This window comes from Nymphalis io, chromosome 23 (assembly GCF_905147045.1).
Source record: "Nymphalis io chromosome 23, ilAglIoxx1.1, whole genome shotgun sequence".
NCBI lineage: Eukaryota > Metazoa > Arthropoda > Insecta > Lepidoptera > Nymphalidae > Nymphalis > Nymphalis io.
Genome location: NC_065910.1, coordinates 934,951 through 956,890, shown reverse-complemented (window position 1 = coordinate 956,890; position 21,940 = coordinate 934,951). Strand labels below are relative to the sequence as shown.

Sequence of the window (21,940 nt, the reverse complement as noted above, 5' to 3'; positions counted from 1 at the left end):
GTACTTACGCGTTTATTTTATGCTATTAATTTCAGCTTAGAATTAGCTCCCCGAAGTGGAAGTGGGCTGGTCATGTCTCCAAGCGCATTGATGGCCGACACGTGTTAGAGTGGAGACCACGCTTAGCCAAACGTAGTGTAGGACGCCCTGTGACATGATGGACCGACGATTTAAAAAAGGTGGCAGGTACGGGATGGATGCGGACTGCCCAAGATCGGGATGGTTGGTGTTCTATGGCGGAGGCTTTCGTCCAGCAGTGGACGGCAAAAGGCTGAAAAAAAAATTCAGCTTGAATATTTATTCTGGCAACAAAAGAAATTTCAAGAGAATAACAATAATTTTCAGTCCATCATGATAAGTTAACATTCATTTATTGTAATATGTTGATTAATTTATAACATATGTATATATTTTACAGAATACATGTCTTAATCTAAATAAGGCAATAGCAGAGAATACATTTTATTTACTGACTGACTTGCGTAAACTGTGTCACAGTCGACAGCGTCTTCCATCCTTATTTAAGAGAGCACAAATAATTATTTTAATCACAATTTTGAGATAAATAATTAATATCTCTGTATATATAACATATGAAAAACAAAAGTACATTACCACCAAGTATGTATGTAGAAAGGTGTGTATATGCGTACTTGTATATGTTCATGTATGTATTTTTGGAATAAGCTTTATGAACCTTTTTTTAATGCTGGATAAACGCTTTACGCGTTTCCCCCGCGGGAACAGTGGGGGGGGGGGGTATGTGAGGCTCGCCGGTGTCCAAGGCGCCGAGTGCGCCCCGAACATTGGAATTGAAAAATTGAAACATTGTGTTCCGGTTTGAAGGGTGACTTAGCCAGTGTAATTACAGGCTCAAGGGATAAAACGTCTTAGTTCCCAAGGTTGTTGGCGCATTGGCGATTGTTAACATTTCTTAAAATGCCAATGTCTATGGGCGTTGATGACCACTTACCATCAGGTGGCTCATATGCTCGTCCGCTTTCCTATTTTATAAAATATATATAAGCCTGTCGTATAGGATTTGTAATATGTGGGAAAGAAATGTTTTCAAAAGCCTTTTTATCAAAGCACAGACGGGTGTCGTGGTGCTGGAAGATATTGGCTCAGTTTTACTGCATTCGCGGGTTCGCCATCGGTGTAGAACGTCGTCTGACGACGCAATCTTGCTTTCTGTTTTTTTTGTGCGTGTTTTGAAAAATGAGTTTCTTTAAAATAGTACTGCTCTTTTTGTGTTGTAACTTAGTATGGACAGCGGTAAGTTTTTTTTTTCATTATATTTATAGTTATAAATATTTAAAAAAAAATATCTTATATTTTTATTATTTACGTTATATATAGGTTATTTTTTTAATCTTATTGTTGTAGCTTTCTTTTTAATTTTTTTTTAATAGCCATTTTATATAATTACGTAAGTTATTTAATATTCGTTTGTAAATTATAAGTTATATTGGGGGTAGGTGAAAAAATAAATATTCGTTATTTCTATAACAAAAATATACTAGACAACAAATGAACATATTATTTTGACGAAACTAAGTTTAAATATGTTATTTATGTTTAACTTAAAATTTATTTTATTTAATGAAATATCATAACGAAATCGATTTTACTTATTAACAATTGAAGATATTATTTATATATTATAAATATTAAAATGTATTTTTTAATTAATTTACATTTCAAATAATATTAAAAGTAACTTAACAGTATAATGCTACAGCTTGACTAACTACACCCACTACGTACGTAGATACATTATAGCAATGTGAAGCAATGTTATTTTTTTAAACCAAAATGTCGAAGGTTACGTTTTTAACATACTTTTATTATCTAACTTGACTTACTTTCATTATTTATATCATGCAAGTACAAGTGAATAATTTAAAGTTAAATTACGCACATGTTTTGAGAACAAGGACATTATAATTTTTAATCGCCTTATTTTTTTTTTAAATTATATTGCTTAGATAACACGCTTAACATTTTTATAAAATAAAAAAAATCATCACCATAAACACCTACGGACGTGTCAATCTCACGTACGCATAATTATTATTCATTCGCTATAAATAATTTCACATAAAAGGATAAATAATTGATATCAACAATTTCCTCTCGTATTTCTTTTACAACGTATAATCTTTACAAAAGCAGAACAAGGAAACAGCTTTAACATCCAAATATATTAATAGATAATATATATATTTTAATATTGAAATTCTATGCAATGTCTATGTGTAATACTTCTGACGCAAAAAAGTATCACTTCTGTCATGTCTTACATGTTCATGACTTTTATTATAAAAAAACAAATCATCTATGGATGTTTAATAAAGTGACGTTATTATGACGTATTTGTTTACGTTTTGTGAAACGTTTGAATGACGTACGGTTGAATGTAGTTCGTAGGAATATTGTAAATAAATAATATATGACTCTGTAAGTCCCAATCACAGTCAAAATTTTAAAATTAACAAATAAATTCACAAAAAATGCATAAGATAAGCACCAATAGCGCAATGGTTAACGGGCCGCCTAGCGATGTATGAAATCGCAGGTTCGATCCTTGAGCTATTGTCGTCCCCACTAACACAAGCTTTACGTTTAATCAGAGAGTAGTATTAGTAATTTCCTTAATGGGCATTGCTAGTTTTCATTAAAAAAATCAAAATAGCTGAATAGAAATGTACTTAATCATAAAAGTATAATTAGGATTATGTTTTTAATCTGAAACAAAAGACAATGGTAAAGCCCTTTTAAAGGGAAGTAAAACAAAAGAAAAACGCATAAAAAAACTGTAACTTGTATACGTGACTTGGCATCACGTAGACTTCTAAAGGGATTTCAGAGCGCATTGTTAGAGCGAGACAAAACGCCGCCGCCGAACGATATTATAAGAGGAATGAAAGGTATTACGTGCACATTGAATGCATTTTTAGGGACGCCGTTGTGTTATAAATGAAGAAAGAGTCGTCAAATGTAATTCGTCATGTATGTGAAAGGGATAGATGATATCACGCTGCGGCTGTGTGTTGGGTTAATGTACGATCATTTGGGATGAGGAAATCCCTCTAGGTCATCTTTGTTTATCAACAAATAAGTGTCTCTATATAGGATGAGTTACTTTCGTTGTCATAAGGAAAACTGCTCATTGTGTCTGCATCTCTGTACAATCAATTAATCCTCGACATAGCAAACTTACCTATCATAATCTATCTTGTTTAAAATATCAAAATGATTTCATGATGAAAATTTCACCAAAACCACTAATTCTGAAATTAATAGTCCATACAGAGCTTACCTGTATGGACTTATTACCTGTATGGACTATTCACCCTTAACATAAAACACCATTAATAATTTATACTTGTAAGGGTTGTTGTTTGTTGCTGTTTGTTGTTTATAAATAAGAATCAGTTTTTTTATCTCAGTGTTATGCTAGGTTCATATTTGATATTAATCTAAAATGAAAACTTAAATATTTAAAATTCATATATTTTATATACATCAATACCTAGTTTGTTAAACGTAAACAGGCTCCCACGACACAGGTCTCCTATCATGGGTACCAACGGATTTATTCACATATTTGTTAATTGGTTTTGTGGTAGATAAAATTTTTATTTTTATTTATTTTCTTTACTATAATATCTAAAGGTTTTGTTATTTTTTGATGGAAGAGATTACCTGTAGAAGTAATCTGTAAAAACAAACCGTATAGTAGAAGAAGTTTGTAAAATGTTAGAAAGGCAATATGGGATACACCACATTCCCTTTAGGTCTTAAGTCTCAAGCCTTTTAAGTGCATTAATAATATTTATGAACTAGAAAGGCGGACGGGCAAATTGGCCACCTGATGGTAAACGATTGTTACAAAATGCATGATTAGTTCGCCGATTGATTTTTTATTATAACAATGACATCATTTATTATTTAACTTTTGACCTTTTTAAAAAATTACTGATGATTTTTTGTTACTTTTGATTTGAATTTGATTAGATTGAATCCGGAAGTGCTATGCACGCTTATAATTGACATACATGTCGGATATACTATTATCGTTTTATAAATTCTTTATTTTCAATGCTTTATATGTATGTTGTAAGTGTGGTATTACAAATAAATAAATAAACGATTCCATTGCACAAACACATTGGGCGCTGTAAGATATATTTACTATTATTACGCCGTCAATCTTAGTAACTAAGATGTTATGTCCCTTGTGCCTTGACAAACACTGCTTACTGACCCCTCAAACCGGAACACAACAATATTAAGTATTACTGTTGGCGTTAGGACAACAGACTTCGATACAATTGATAATGGTTCCAGATACAATATAATATCTTTATAAATTATTATAAAACAATTATACCGGATTTCTAGGGAATGTCTTTCCATTAGAAGTCTAACAAATATTCTATACTATATTTTAGCGTTATCTACGTATAGTCGATCGAAAAATAACTGAGGAATGCGATCGTTACACGCTTACACGGTGCTTATCAATAAAACATAACATGATACTGTTAATATGTATAAAATATTTTTTTACAACACGATATCAAACTTAAGATAAATATATTAACTTCACACGATCCCTATGATCTATGCAACTAACATTTTTTTTTATAGAATAGGAAGGCGGACGAGCATATGAGCCACCTGATGGTAAGTGGTCACCAACGCCCATAGACATTGGCATTGTAAGGAATGTTTACCATCGCTTACATCACCAATGCGCCACCAACATTGGGAACTAAGATGTTGTGTCCCTTGTGCCTGTAATTACACTGGTTCATTCACCGTTCAAACCGGAACACAACAATACCAAGTACTGCTGTTTTGCGGTAGAATATCTGATGAGTGGGTGGTACCTACCCAGCGAGCTTGCTTGATCTATGAATTTATAACGAATATCTATATACTACATACTGCCTAAAGAAATATCTCTATTTAAGTATAGTATAATGTGGCTAGTTTTCGCACGCGACTTCGCCAGCTTGTTTGATCGGGTGCTAGGTACAAACTTGGCTTCCATGCTTGATTCATGACAAATTTCATTATAATCGGTTGAGTTGTAGCGTAACAGAAAGACGGATAGACGACAGACGAGGTTCACGTTTAAAATATTAGTATAATAATTTGTGCGAGGAATAAACCAACATTACAAAATGCAAATGTTCACAAAAAACATTTTATTTACAGAATACATACAAGGCAGCTATCGTGGATGTATCGAACACAGATATAAACAGCAGTAAATATGCGTCGTTGATACGTGAAGCTGGTGAGACGGTAAGTTCACAAGCTATTTGTATAAATCTGCAACATTTTGTACTTGAAATTACTTGGTAATATCATTTTGGCGCGCCTTGCCACTCTACGCCTAGAGCGAGTGCTGCTTTCGGTCTATCTTCGAACCGGTGCTGTATGAATGTTGACACCGAGCAATGAAATTATTATTTACAATATATATTCCAATGGCAGGAAAAGTAAATATAAAAGAACCTTAGATCTACACATTCCATGAGCTCCGCTATATTACACGCTACAAAGACTTCTTCATAAATATGGCTTTATTTTAATACACCGCTTTTTAACTATTTAAATCCAAATTACATTATTTTACTTTCAAAATACCGACAGCAACTTCGCCGAGTTTCAAAAGGTAATTTCAACGCCATCAACTTTTTATTATAACATTCGTTTCATACAATTCATTGCTTGGAATTGTGAAAAATTTTGACGATTGTCATAATTCCGTTGTACCCCCCCCCCCCCCCCGTAACAGCCTGTGAATGTCCCACTGCTGGGCTAAAGGCCTCCTCTCCTCTTTTTGAGGAGAAGGTTTGGAGTTTATTCCACCACGCTGCTCCAATGCGGGTTGGTAGAATTCACATGTGGCAGAACTTCAGTGAAATTAGACACATGCAGGTTTCCTCACGATGTTTTCCTTCACCGTAAAGCACGAGATGAATTATAATCACAAATTAAGCACATGAAAATTCAGTGGTGCTTGCCCGGGTTTGAACCAACGATCATCGGTTAAGATTCACGCGTTCTTACCACAGGGCCATCTCGGCTTATAATTCCGTTGTATGGATACATAAATAATGTGTATTATAGAGTCAATTGTTTTAGATTATTGATCATAATAGAAAGTGGGTCGGACTGGCCCCTATGCCTAAACAGTCATTATTTAATCTTCATTATTGCTCAGAGGAAAGCACTTGTATTCATCAGACGTTTCCTGTATTCAATCGGATTGGAAATATAAGCTTATGATCAGTACTAGCTAATACGTTGATGATGTAGTATGAAATTGGAAATCCACTACCCTGTAGTGGAACAGAGTTCTCCTTAATAGAGGAGAAAGCCTTTGAACAGCAGGACATTTTTGGGATGTTACTTTCGGGGAAACGAACGTAAAAAGGTTCAGAAATTATACTAACAAGCAGGAACACTATGACATTCTCCACTGATGTGTGCACATCAAACAAAGATTTTTGTACACGATGCTTGCCCATAATTATTATTCTTTTACAGACAATTATGTACCAAAAACAAATATAATTAATATGCGAAAATTTATCTTCCAGGATGTGGACTTATTGGTGCTACCGACTCCAAGAAATGTTGTTTCTGAAACCGAATTTAATTGCATAAATGGAGTAGATAATTACGATGAGGTAAGTTCAGTTATTATTTATATTGTATACATGTACGTGTTATTTGACACAACTATAAAATACCGAAATATATGAAAACAGTAATACACATTAAATACTATTATCTTTTAATTAAAAAAATCGCAATTTAAGTAACTACTACTAAAGGCAAGTATCTATTTCAATTAAATGTACCCATGAAAGGATTATTGAATGCTAACCAAGAATAACATAAAAGACGAAAATAAGAAGATAAGTTTTTTATATTTATGGTTCGTTTTATTGTAAAATAATCTCTGCCTGTTGCTTCGCATGCGTGTGAGGAAACGTCCGTCGAAATTATAGGAATTATTAGGGAATAAATCAATTTCGCGTTTATAATATTAGGATGCTAAGTTCCGTTTACAATTTTTCGATTAAAAGTGTTTAAGTGTCTAAAAAATATTGCGCATTAGAATAAGATAATATTAATAACGATTATATTTGTTTATGAGCGACTTTAAAGATTTCGTTCAAGATATAACTAATCTATGGTATAAGTGACGTTACAATTTATATTTAAACAATAATAAATGATATAATATATTTTTTATTATATTACGATATGTTGTTTGGACACTATTTCTTTTTTTTTAAATAGAATTGTTTTTGGACTGGAAGTCATCAGTTGTTTTAACTATAAACGCCAATATTTCGTATTGTTGTGTTTTAAAAGGACCTATAGTTATCTCCTGGTTGACGGGGCATTGACAGTAGCAGAAGTGTTTTGTAATTCTTATATTTTTTATTTATATTCGCGAAAGTGATCAATTATGATCAGCTAGTCCTTTTGCTTGTCTGTCTTTCTACAAAATTTCTTTAGACACATAGATTTATAATTAAAATTAAAAATACAGCATAACTGTATTTTTATTATAAAATAAAGACTAATGATTGAATTTATCCACAGATAATTAAGTCGCTTTCAATTGCTGCGAAGGACGCGCGTGTTTACGTTCTGGCGCAATTGATTGAGAGATATAGTTGTCAAAACCGGGAAGAACTTATAAGAAGTAACGTAGTCTTTGATAGGAATGGAGCTGTCATCTCTGTGTAAGTTTATTTGCTATAAAAAATATATTGGTGATTTTCTCTTGACTGAAATAGGCTAGATAATTACGCAGCAATTATTATAGTTCACTAGCTTGTGCACAAATTCAGGTGCGTTATCTATTCCCTTACTCTAATAATCCAATGGAAAGGCAATCTAACACGAGCGGAGAAAGTTCACGAGCAACGACTTTACATGCTTTCTTAGGCATGGGAGTGTAAAACTTCTGGCTACAAATTTCTAGATAGAAAAACCCAATAACTTTTTATTGGCCCTGAGGTTTGGACCCAGGACTTGAAGATCTGTAATTATATATGCTTGTCAACTGATCAGACATGACGAGGCGAACACATAAAACATGATTACGTATTTGTACGCGTCTCATATTTATATACTATTGAAATAATTTTAAACAAACATTAACATTTGCGGCGAAAGAAAATACGAAAGGAAAAAACCTTGCCTTGTCTTCTAATACATTTTCCTCCATAAAATAAATAACGTACATATATATTATATTCAGTAATTCTGATAAGTCTTTTCCGGTTTCCATCATTTAATAAGGAACATTGTTGTTCTTTTTATTTTGACGCGGTATATTTTTATTGAATGCAACATCTGTTCCAGCGAGATATCTGAAACTAAATTCGTCATATAGGTTTTGTCTTTGTTGTCATAATTTCCTCAGAGTTTTATTCAGAGCGAAGTTGTTTTCAATCAAATAAGGAAGGATAAATGTACGTAATATATATTGTTTCCTAGCGTTTGGTTTATTCACCATTACTTGCAAAAATAATATTACCAATTTTTGAGTTACGCATGTTGTTTAAATGTAAATGGAAATGAAAATGTGAAAAATGTGAAAAATGAAAAAGGGCTTCTATACTATTGTATATTTGAACTACCAACAAACAGTTTTCCTCACGATGTTTTCCTTCACCGTCAAGCACGAGATGAATTATAAACACAAATTAAGCACATGAAAATTCAGTGGTGTTTGCCCGGTTTGAACCCGCGATCATTGGTTAAGATTCACGCGTTCTAACCACTGGGCTATCTGGAAAATGGAAAATGGAACTTAACATTTAATATAACTTCAAGTTATCCAAGCTTTATTACGCGTATCGAAATTATCATGTCTATTTTTTATTTATTTATCCATTTAAAATAACAGTACAATATTTAACATAATGAAGCAGCTAAAAACCACTAAGATATACGTGTGCTATCAATAGTCTACACTACAAATTTATACATGTAAATACTATCACTATACGACAGATCTAAATGCGTACATACACACTTAAAGTAAACTTAAAAAATATTGCTTTAGTTTAAGTCTAATGTTTTTTTTTTGAAATATTATAACATAGATCTGCAGGTAGTTTGTTAATTAATCTGGGAACAATATACTCGATAGTCCGCTCGCCATACATATTGTTTGCACGCTGAGTGTGAATCCGATTCGAAATATATATAAGGGTAATTAATAACATTTGGTCTTGATATATTCGGTGTTTTCTAACTGGTTTCACGTATCTATCTAGAACACCTTCATAAGAATATATTGCTTTAGTTACAGAAAACCTGTTAACAGTCGATCGAAGTGCAATACGACAGTTTCAAAAATGGCTCATTTTACAACTGACTTCGGAGTAACATTTGGCGTTCTTATGGAAGATGATATTATACTAACGAATGTAAAACATATTAATGGAATTAAAAACTTCATTGTTTCTACGTCTTCGGAGACAGCATTCTTATTTGGTAAGGTTTTATAACTCTTTTTATGTGTGTAAACAAACTACTGGTAATAATACGGTGCGAGTTTTTCAAACTTTGTTGAAGTGTTTTTAAGTTTAGTTAAGAAGTGTCCTGGGTTCAATTCCCAAGTCTAGCCAATAAAAAGTTATTGGGTTTTTCTGTCAGAAATTCTCAGTAGCAGTAGCATCAAATTCTCAGGAATCTGGAAGTTGGAAGTGTAAACACTCCCGTGTTTACACCGCGCCTGAACTCTTCCCGGTCTTGTCGGATTGCCGTCCCATCGGATTATGAGCGTTAGGGAATAAAGAGTGCACCTGTGTTGGCGCACACACTTGTGCACTATAATATCTCCTGCATAGTTGGCTAATCTCTCTTGAGATTGGCCGCCGTGGCCGAAATCGTTCTGGAGGACATTATTATTATTATTACATATTTTAACATGATTTAGACGTATATTTCCGACTTTTTATGTCATTACCAAGTAACTAACTAACTAACACAATTAACTCGATAATATTTTAACATAAACAGTTATCCACATAATTTTCTTTTACAGCTAAACAGTTTTCCACATTTTGGGCGTATACAAATAACATCAACGTTATCACTGACAATGGGAAATTCAGTGGAAATATTAACACGATGAAGACACCTAATAATTTAATTGTTTCGGAATTCGAAAACTATGGAGCAAGCGGTATGTTTTATGGTTTTTTATTTACAATATTTTTAGGCTAGAGTTAAGTAAACAAGACACGTGAATCTTCGAAAATCGTACGTCCAAATCCGATCAAGTTCTAAGTGCTTAATTTGTGTTGTAATTTACCTCATACTTAAATAATGAAAAAATCGTGAAAAATGTATCCACCAAGCAGCAGCTTGAACAGCTCAGTGCAGCAGCAGTTTCAACCCTTACCTCAATAAGAAAAGAGACTCTGGCTAACAATGGAACATTTAATAGCATTTACTTTACAATTTTTCTAGCTTGATATTATATAAACAAAAACCAATGATTATATTATATTTAAAGAATTAATGTATATTGCAGATATCTCAAAAACTCTAACAGTCACTCCACCCACCACTTACTTCATTGGAGACATGAGTCAGTACATCATCAAACCATTGAACTTAGAGGCCAGTTCCCAGGGTCACACTGAAACCGTTTGTCAGGGCAGCTTGTGCTGTCAGTTTTATGTGAAGACGAGTTTGATTGGTGAGTGGCAATTGAAGCATTGAGTCACCATTCTGCACTGATGTATTTTTTTTGGTTATAATTTACAAGCAATCACTACGTTTAATCCATGTTCACTTTATTTAGTTTTAATTATAATCCATTCATCTCTTTAAATCGTAAAGCGAGTATTCTTTTTGTTATTTTAACATCTTAACTATTCAACTGACCATTGTGAAATTTTGCATACACGTTGTCAGGGGAACACAAAAGGTAATAGGGTTCTTATCAACTAAATCCCCCTTTCCACGAGTGTGAATGTGCGCGCGGAAAGTTGTAAAATACAAATGCCACTGATTCGCGTACTGACTTAGCCATGAAACCATTGGGTTCTGTTTCGTTCGCCCTGTCACCTTTGTGAGTCTGCCTTCACACTCTATCCAATTATACTTAATACTATTCTTGTACTATGTCTTTAATCCCATGGGGATTATTTTAAATAACAGTCCATTGTGTTTTTTAGATAATTAACATTTCTTGAATAAGAAGGCACGAGGTTATTTTTTTAAATAATTTTCAGGATCTAATTACCAAGATGTTACGTACGGTTTGGTTGTATTGGACGGTGTTCAAAATTTAGGCAACACTAACATTGGTTTGCAAACTTGTTCAGTTTTGGCATGCGCTGGGTTATACAAACGATCGTGTTTTGTTGGGTAATTATATTTTTTTTGTTTCTATTGGTACTTTGAATCATAATTCTTTTAAAAGATCTTCTAGAAAATATGTTATGCACAATGTTTCTATAAAATATATTTAATTTTTTTTCGTAATGACTATCTAAAAATATAAATATACCAAAGCATATGCAATTATTCTCTTTTTTACTTTCCTTACAGATCCGAAAAGAACAGCACCAACATCGTATTTGACAATGTTTTGATCAAAGGTAATTTCTCAAATGGCAACACCGCTCATTACCCCACAATTTTAACAACAGCCCAAAGCGTAATGAATAAGGAAAACTTTAGATTTACTCCCCTAAATAAAAATTCAAAATATGTCACAGCCGAATTGTATAATACAGGAAATGTATTATCTTTCGGTATCTTTGGTAGAGATTACTCCAAAGATTATGAGACTTCTGAATTTGGGAGTGTTAACAATACAAGTGTTATTAACGATTTGTCTGATTATATTTTAAGTGATAATGTTCAAGAATTTTTTGATTATCTGTGGATAAGATTGAGAGTTTTAATTTTTGTTGTGTCTATTTATGTTTTGGAAATGATGTAATTATTACAAAATATACATCTATGGTAATTGTGTAAGGATTGCTTAATGGAGATATGGAAAAATTAGTTCTTATAAATTACTGATTTTTGTATGTGATAATGAAATGTACAGATTATGATAATTTACAGGCTTAGCACAAATTATGTAAAAATGTTATATTAAATAATACTCTATCAAAATTTTTTCTCAACATAAAAAACTTCTTACATAAGAATATTTTTAATAGCATGATTTGATTTGTCGATCGACAATATGATTATAAATTAAATCACTATTTTTTTTTATAAATGGCAATTCACTATTCAGAGCTACCAGTGCTTTATTTTCCATGGCTACTTGATAAGTTTTGTATTAATAATCAAGGTGTAGTCCAATCAATCAAGTGGTCCAATCAAGGTTTTGTTTAACAAGAGTTCCCTTGTTTCTCAGCCTGTATATTCCTGTGCCTTGGAGTTATATGTGGCTTGGTATTTTTTCTAATAGCCGAGATGGCCCAGTGGTAATAACGCGTGAATCTTAACCGATGATCGTGGGTTCAAACCCGGGCAAGCACCTCTGAATTTTCATGTGCTTAATTTTGTGATTATAATTCATCTCGTGCTTTACGGTGAAGGAAAACATCGTGAGGAAACCTGCATGTGTCTAATTTCACTGAAATTCTGCCACATGTGAATTCTACCAACCCGCATTGGAGCAGCGTGGTGGAATAAGCTCTAAACCTTTTCCTCAAAAAGAGGAGAGGAGGCCTTTAGCCCAGCAGTGGGACATTCACAGGCTGTTACGGTTACGGTTATTTTTTTTTAAATGTTATTAATAAATTGCCCGTTTGTTGAATACTTTTTGTGAAATAGATATCTTAATTTAATTTAATTCGTATAAGTAATAATTATGATATAATGAACTTTTTTATTTAGTTGATTTCTAAGCATTTGATAAGGATATTTTATTACATAGTAGCTGTTATCCCAAAATCAATTTTTTATTTTTATTTTAAATTTGTATTTTACAATTTAAAGATTTGTTATAGATAAAGTGTTTAAAATGCGATTCATAATTATTTTTTTTTTTGAATAATTAAATGTGTATTCACATTGTGTTTCTTATTAAATAATTACTTAATTTTTTTAAATTATATTTATTGTATTGTATTATATACAAATACGTCAACACTAAAATGTCAATGTTTCCGAACAATGAGTGTGTTTTTTAATGTATTTTTTGGTACCTTCGAAAGTTAGCGCTTTTTCTGGATACTATAACAGGCAAATGACTGATCTCTGTGATATTAGATAAGCGTGGATGAGTTAAAATAAAAACTTTTTAAATATTCCTGTTTTTTATTTTGAGGCAAAAGTAAGAAGGTTTTGCTTTCCTTGGTGTTGCCTGTTACCAAAATATTTCTAGAAAATTTTCGCTTAAAAAATGTTTTTCAAATTTTCGTTCTTCATAGTTAATAATGATCGCTAGCAACAAATAATTAAAACAATAAAATGGCATATCAATTATTGAACTTTATGAGTTTAATACATTTTATTGCTACTATTTATTATATTACAATCTTGAAGATTACTATTTACTGTTTTCAAATCTTATCTAAATTTATTTATAATTTCAAAACCAACTAAATAAGGGCTACATTAATCTAAATGTTTTAGGGTTTGATAACAATTAAGGATTTCACTTAAAAATCAAAATTCAAAATAAAAATTGTGTATACGGTGATAAATTATAAAAATCAAGTAACCACCGGGATGGCCCAGTGGTAAGACCACGTGAATCTTAATCGATAATCGTGGATTTAAGCCCGGGCAAGAACCATTGAATTTTCATATGCTTAGTTTGTGATTATAATTCATCTCGTGCTTGACGGTGAAGGAAAACATTTCACTGAAATTTTACCACATGTGTATTAAACAAACCCGCATTCGAGCAGCGTGATAGAATAAGCTCCAAATCTTCTCCTCAAAAAGGGAGAGGAGGCATTCGCCCAGCAGTGGGACATTCACAGGCTGTTACTGTTACTTTACTGTTATAAAAATCTGTCTTCTTCTTTCGTATGTCAATTCAATTATGCCAGAATGAGAGAAAGATAATGTTTAAAACACTAGCTTAATAACGTTTATAAGTAAAGTATTAAGCAAATATTGTAACCATTTCAATATACGCAAAATCTGCTTTTAAAAAACACCTACTAATTATTGAAACTGCATTTTGATATTTGAAATTTGCATTTAATTATATTTATTTTTCAAAGCATTTTTTAACTGACGTAAAGAGATCAGACTCTTAGTAGTATATTTTTATATTTTTTTGTACAAATTCTATTTATTAAACATATTACGTTACAATGCTTTAAAATTTGTCATAGCGAAACTTAAATCCAGTGTTTGTTTGTTTTCCTCCTTTTATGAAGGAACAATATGTGGTCCTCATCGTCATCATATAATGTCTTCTCTATCCAACTCATGTAGGCTTCCACCTAGAAGTGAAAAAATTAAAATTATAAATATTGCCAGAATATATTTTTATTAGTTATAAGTAAAAAACAAAATACGGATTTCGAAAAAAATTAAATAGTTTGTTAGAAATAATGATTGACTCGGTTTCGTTTTATTTATTTGTAATTTTTAATTTAAGAAAGTGAGCCAAACTATCCATGAGATCTGGGAGATGATGGGTATAATGAATCTTTTAAAACGCATTGACGTTGCGTCACCAACCATGGGATCTTAGACATTACGCCCTTCTTGCATGACTTATTGGCTTCATCGCTCAAACCTATTACGTGGTAGAATATAAAGAGGGCCTGCATAAAACCGTACACTACTTATCATCAGACAATCGTCATCCATTGCTGGACATTGGCCTCAACCAAGGAGCTTCTGATTCCGCCACTTTTTTAGGTCACTACACCAGTATTAGGTTAATTTAAAATAACTTCCGACTTATATTACTTTCGTATAGACATCCGGTTTGCCTCTAGCACACGGAATACCCCAAGATACAACGCCCACCTGGCGACCTTCTCTCACCAATGGTCCACCTGAATCACCCTGCAAGACAAATTAAAATGTTAAGAGTTTGATATTTGAAATCTCTGGTAGCTAATAAATAAGCTGGTGCTAAATATTTTTAAAGAGTTATTTGAGGTGATAGGTGATAAAATATTATAGGGCACTTTGCACTATAATATTTTAAAAGGCCATCAAGTTATAGATTAATTTTGCTCTATTGGCTCTCTCAGGCGCTGGAAAAAGTTTTTGCTGTATAAAATCAAACTCGCCTTAGCCAACTCTTTGCTATTACCCCTATTGGACTATGCCGACTCGGTCTATTTAGATATTTCTGAGGAACTGCTAAATAAACTAGAGCGCTTACAGAACATGTGTATTCGCTTCATATTTGGTTTACGTAAATATGATCATATTACCCAGCATCGTAAAAAACTAAAGTGGCTGCCAATACGGTAGCTCCGAATATGCATGTCCTTTCTTTGCTTTATACCATACTCTACCATCCTCAAACTCCAACCTACCTAAAAGAGCGGCTAACCTTCCTTGGCTCTCATACACCAATCAATTTACGCTCTGAGAAAGACAATAAATTGCTAATCCCTCTGAGTTGCACTAAAATATACAGCAATTCCTTTACGGTTAAAGCAGTCAAACTATGGAATTCCCTGTCTCGAGAAATTCGTCAAGTTGAATCCGTACATATTTTTAAGTCGTTTGCATAATTATTATCTATCAATATAACTAAAGCATGTTGTATTATTATATGTATATGGTTATTTATTTCTTATATGTATAAGTTTGTTTGTATGTATGTATGTATAAGTGTATATGTATATATATATGTATGTAGATTGGTATATTACATATTTGTTTGTGTTAAGTTGTTGTTGTTAAGCTCCTTAATTTTTAAGTATTAGTTTTTCGCATACTATGCCCGATTAGTGATCCTGGCTAAAAAACAAATAAACATTTCTCTTTACAGAGGTTGCCTGGAAGAGCTAAGGCCGCCTTTGCATACTATATGTTACTAAATGTTTGTAAAGTGTGTGCAATAAAGGAATAATAAATAAATAAAAATAATTTAAGAATATTAAGAAAAAGTTTTTGCCCACAGATCCACCCGCTTCGAAGGGGGGTCGGGAGCATTAACAACACCATTTCCTTTTTTGTACCCCTGTCAACGTGTATGCAAACTAACTATTAACTATTCAATTTCATGATGAAACTGAATAGTTAAGACATGAAAGCGTAACAAAGAAATAAATAAACTAATTTTGCATTTATAAGATTACTTAGGTTTGAGTTTAAAATTATTCAAAATGTATATGTATATGTCTAAATGATTATCTATTCACATGACAAGCCCCTTCCCCAGCCTTAGTCATCGCACAAATCTGCGACTCGAAAACGGCGTTGACACTTTTGTGAGCTTCCTTGCAATCTTCGTGGCTGACTGCCTTCAGTTCCAGCTGCATCAAATCATTGGGTAGGCGACCCGGATACTGTAAAAGATAATATTGCGCGGTTACTATTTTCAAAAAAGAATTCGTTTAACTTCCAGATAATAGAATTTTACATAATGACTTTTACTTATTTTTTTTTAGTCTGTCATCTATTAATTAGCCTACTATTAATTATTCATAGACATCTGGTGTGCAAGTAGTAGCCAATGGTAGCTTCTAAATAGGGGTTTGGGTAGTTACCATATTACGGCAATGGCCGTAATATGGTAACTACACAAACCCCTGTTAATATTTTTATAGCAAAAGCATTTGTTTGATAATTTGCTAATTGTAATCATGAAAACTATATAATTTCAAATATTTTACGGAATAGCTCTTATAAATCAGTACTTACAGCAGTTGCTCCCCACCCTGTGAGAAGTAAATCTTCCCCCTTCTCCACAGGTTCATCATTTAACTCTATAGCATTAATTGTACTATTAAACTCTATCTCTTCCTCCGTAAAAATAATAGCTATATCGTTTTTGATTATTTCATCATCGTAATTCTCATGTTGTACAACTTTGCGGATTGCATATGCTGTGCCACCAGAACGAAGCTGATTGGTTCCGACTATTGCCTTGAAGTATTGAGGTTTTAATCTGAAATGTATCTGTCATGTATTTGACGGGATTATTAAAAAAAAATAAGAGTTTATATAGAGTAAAATGAAAAGTCTTTTAAAATTGGTAATGAAATCAAAATTTCAACTAACCTGACAACCTGTATTTAATATTCAATTAAAAATCGACGTGATTTTAAAAAGACGTAATGCGTTGAACACTTAATGATTTTAAGTACTTTTAAAAGGCTTATAATTTGTTATGATTTGAATTAAGTTTTCATTATTCATCTCATTAACGTTTACTTTATACTGAAACATTATACTAATGTTTATAGTTAAAATATGCGTTATTTTTTATTAATTTATAAAAAGTTACGTACGTTGTCATTTAGGCGTTAATGGTATGACTTTTTATAGAAGATATATCTGGTATAAAGGAGTTTAAGCACTGGTAAAATGAATTTCAAATGATTACAGCTTTAAGTTTTAAATGATAGAGTATAAGTATGGTATACTAGGTACATCGCGCGGTTTCAATTGTGTCAAACGTGCGTGCGCCTTTGTGGGTCATAGTGTGATGTTATATAGTTATATATATATTGTTATATATAACCTTGAATGCAATACTATCCACATATTATATATATTAATACGTGGAGAGAAAACAATGTATCCCTATTTAAGCTATTGCGCGCACGAGAGTTGTGAGATTTGGCCTGGCTAAAGTAAATATTGATAAGATATGTAGAGATCAAAAATTTATATGTAATCTGTGTTATAAATACATTGTATTAAATAAAATCAAACATTTAGTTTACGTTTATACTGCCCATATCAAGTCTATCGCTCGTTGTCAAACATTTTTTGACATTTCAATGTTTTATTTTCTTCTTAACTACCGACCAGGGCTTCGGAAGTTTGCAAACTCGTGCAAAAGCACGTAAAGCCGTTGATCCTGCGCCTGAACTTTTCCCGATTGTGTCGGGTTACCGTCCCATTGGATTATAAGATTGAATGAAATGAGAATACACCTGTGTTTGCGCACATACTTGTGCACTACAACATGTCATGTGCAGTTGGCTACTCTCCATTGATCAGCCGTGATCGAATTCGGTCAAGAGGACTTCATCGCGAGGCAAATATCATTTGTTATATGCAAATATCCTCACGTTATTCTCTTTAATTGGTTCTCGTTCGGGCTTGAAGTTTAAAATCTCATCGGTTAAGTTTCACGTTTTAACCACTAGGCCATTTCGACCTTTCTATGATATTTATTGAGAAATACGAGTTACCTATCAACGCAATGAGCAGCGGTTAGAATGACTTTTGGTGTAATTATCGATGCTCCACAGAAATGTCTAGTACCATATATGCGTAGAGACACCTGGTAGGGCACTGATCCATTCGGTGCCTTCGTACCCCCTACTATCCTCTCCCAATCTTCACGAGCTTCTTCTGACGAGAACAGCTCAGGCGTGACTAAGAAACATTAAGAAAAGCTTGTTACGTAATAGATAATTTTTATTTTTTTATTTATAAAAAAATCTATTTTTTTTAATAATGTTAAATTAAAAAAATTAACACTTTATTGCTATTATATTTCGTAAAAAATAATAATTATTATAAATTTGTTTACATATTCATTATAAATAATATTATAATAAATAAATTTAATAAACAAGAAAAAAATAAGAAAAAAGTTTGTCAGAAGTGGGATTCGAACCCACGCCCACAGAAGTGGACTGCGACCTGAACGCAGCGCCTTAGACCGCTCGGCCATCCTGACGTGTTAAAATATATCAAAATAAAGCTTCATTTTCTCATTGAAACAATATTATGCAATTATTATATATTTAAATCTCGAATATCTTCACAATTACCTCTTAAAAATTACTATACCACACAAAACAGTAACATATATATAGCTATTAAAAGTTATTTCGAGATCGTTCTTACTTCTTAGTATATATTTTGCTATAACGAACGTAATTAAAATAGATATAAACAAATTGAATCTAATGTAAAATTTTTATAGACATTTAATAGCAAAATGCTTAAAGAATAGCTGTTTAACTCTAGTATATCATGAAAATAATATTATTAAACATATAAGTAACTTATGCACATTCTTGTTGAACAAATAATTTTATTGTTTGGTTTTTGGTTAAGTTTTATAGAAGAAAAACAAAAATAGTTTTACAATTTGACGATAAACAAAGTCAAATAATAAATCTATCTTTATATGATAAGCAAAGAAAATAGTTTCTGTTATGTTATGGTAGTTAGTGACGAGGTTTAGTAGTAACAAAAGTATATAACATTTTCAATAATGTTTACGGCCAATTTTTGACCATAGTTGGGTGTGGTTATTAATACTAAGCATAACGATAATATTCATAATTACGGTAAATCATATAAATAATAACAGATATATAGAACAGAAAATAATATATAATATTAAATGATTATTTACCGTAAATAGGAAATATTCCTACAAGTGTAACACAAAGCACTATTCTAAACATCTTTAACAGACTCGGTATTTAAAAAAAAAAGTTGTCATATATACTTTTTAAGTAAAGAGAAGAATTTAAAATTAATTTACTGTAGAATTCTTTGCAAATTGCTCTAAATACCTTTGATAACACCCCTATGTTTGAACATAAACTTATATCGTACGTGATTTGAATGTTGAGTGAACCGAAATGACGCAGTGGCTAGAATACGTGAATTATAAAAGAAGATGGCAGGTTCAAACTCAGACGACGGTAAAGACAGACGACGATGACGGTTTTGTGGGTTCAAATTCAGACAAGCAAGTTTCATGTGTTTGACTTGTATATATATATATATATATATCTCGTCGTCAACTGCGAATGTATATATCGTTTGGAAACCCAAAAGAATCTGTTAATCTACTACATCTGTATCCACTAAACTGGATTGGATTAACGTGGTGGCCCACAATGTTATAGTTTATATTTACTGGTAGGGCATCGTGTATTTTTTTATAGAATAGGAAGGCAGACGGGCATATGGACCACCTGCTGGTAAGTGGTCACCAACGCCCATAGACATTCGCATTGTAAGAAATGTTAACCATCGCTTACATCACCAATGCGCCACCAACCTTGGGAACTAAGATGTTATGTCCCTTGTGTCTGTAATTACACTGGTTCACTCACCCTTAAAACCGGAACACAACAATACCAAGTACTGCTGTTTTGCGGTAGAATATCTGATGAGACGGTGGTACCTACCCAGACGAGCTTGCACAAAGCTCTACCACCAGTAAATACCGTGTATACGTTTGTGTGGGTGCAATAGGCATGATGACAGTATTAAAGAATTAAAAAATAAATGATTTTAGAGAAGAAACTATTTTAAAAGAATTCTAAAAAATGATCCCATTTTAATATACACAAGATTTTTAATAAAATAAAAGTATAAAATTCTGCAATCGGCCATTTTATTTGAAACACCAATCACAGCGAATGACATCACGCCTCTGTTTCTCTAACCGTTTCTTTTTAACCAGTTGTTGTGTTTACGCTTTTCAAAATTATATTGCATCATTTAATTAGTTGAGTCGTTGATTATTCGCGTTTTTGTGAAGGAAATAAAACATCCAAGATCTATCAATGATGGAACAAGGTTATGTTAAGGCGAACTCCTCTAATTTGCCCAGGATTTGTTGATGTTAGGAGAGATTCTTTCATCAAATAAAGACTTTTGCTCGTCTGAATTTCGAAATGTGAAATCTTCCTTGTAAGTACATTTTTATTTATCTTTAATGTCATCATAGGTTTTTTTCTATTAGCTATATAGAATTACTCGGATATGAAGAGCCCTAATATTTTTACCAGTAAGAACTTAAGACAATATTTCATTTAGCTCCACTAGTACTGAATTTGTGAATTTACATATTTACGAATACTTCTATAAATCTAAATATATCATAAATATATAATAAATTTTTATGAATCTCTGCCTCAATTTGCAATTTCTTCAAAATGTTCTGTAACCATACCTTCTTATAGTTGCTTTTCACATTCTTCAAGAACCATCATCTTTCGTTGCTTACTTATATGGTCGTTCTGCTTCTGTAGATTGTTCTTCGATCTGGTTGGCATTCGAATGAACTTTTAATCAGAGGGATCGCACACCACTTGTAAACTTTGGAATTCATTTTTAACCTTAGGAAATACGCAATATTTTCTGCCTTTCTTCGTTGAGTATAGCCATAATACAATATTTACTGTCGTTTACTGAGGCGTGATGTCACGTGCAGGCGCCATAAACCTGCGCGTGTTTTCGAGCGAAATTCAAAATAGGTAAATGAAAATGCAATTATTTGCGTAAATAGTTAGTTTATTACTGAAATAAAATTATTTTCAGAAATAGTAGACGTGTACCTACATTATAGAAGGTTATTTCACAATCAGTCATCATGCCTATCAAGCTATACTTTGTATTATTGTGTTTCGTTGTGAGCGGGTCAGTTTAATAACAGGTACAGTATATTTTCTTAAATTTCATAAATAAAGATTAGAGAGAGGCATCCTTAGGTTAAACACGTTTTACAGACTGAAAGACGTTATCAAAAATTAAATATGGCGGCTTGTCAATTACTTACAAGCATAGACATACAAAATGGACTGAGCGTCGACTATCCAGCTTCGAATGAAAGTGTAAGAGAGACAAAACAATCGTGCGGCCAGTAAGTATCTTGCCATTACACCTGACAATGAGACAAATATCGCCTGAACAATCGCTTTGTTTCTTTTTAGAGAGTGGCTAATTTTGTGTAGCCATTGATGCTGACTCTCGTTTCGCATTCGAT

The 21,940-nt window shown here is 32.4% G+C and overlaps 2 protein-coding genes and 1 non-coding gene across 3 annotated transcripts; 1 reads left to right on the top strand and 2 right to left on the bottom strand.

Moving 5' to 3' along the window:
• The first annotated feature begins 1,122 nt into the window (after positions 1-1,122).
• Positions 1,123-13,343, top strand: LOC126777659 (vanin-like protein 3). Its single transcript, XM_050500779.1, has 9 exons — positions 1,123-1,275; positions 5,230-5,319; positions 6,624-6,713; positions 7,642-7,784; positions 9,359-9,549; positions 10,103-10,243; positions 10,595-10,762; positions 11,301-11,436; positions 11,620-13,343. Exons 1-9 carry the CDS (start codon positions 1,219-1,221, stop codon positions 12,014-12,016), a joined length of 1,413 nt encoding a protein of 470 aa, XP_050356736.1. The 5' UTR covers positions 1,123-1,218; the 3' UTR covers positions 12,017-13,343.
• Positions 13,344-14,364: 1,021 nt separating this feature from the next.
• On the bottom strand, positions 14,365-18,877 carry LOC126777440 (chymotrypsin-1-like). The gene is made up of 6 exons (XM_050500450.1): positions 18,847-18,877; positions 18,390-18,576; positions 16,888-17,134; positions 16,386-16,532; positions 14,971-15,069; positions 14,365-14,495 (listed from the first exon to the last, which is right to left on the bottom strand). Exons 1-6 carry the CDS (start codon positions 18,875-18,877, stop codon positions 14,391-14,393), a joined length of 816 nt encoding a protein of 271 aa, XP_050356407.1. The 3' UTR covers positions 14,365-14,390.
• Trnal-cag (transfer RNA leucine (anticodon CAG)) lies at positions 18,800-18,883 on the bottom strand. Its single transcript has one exon. It is a non-coding gene; the product is annotated as a tRNA-Leu (tRNA).
• Positions 18,884-21,940: the final 3,057 nt, after the last annotated feature.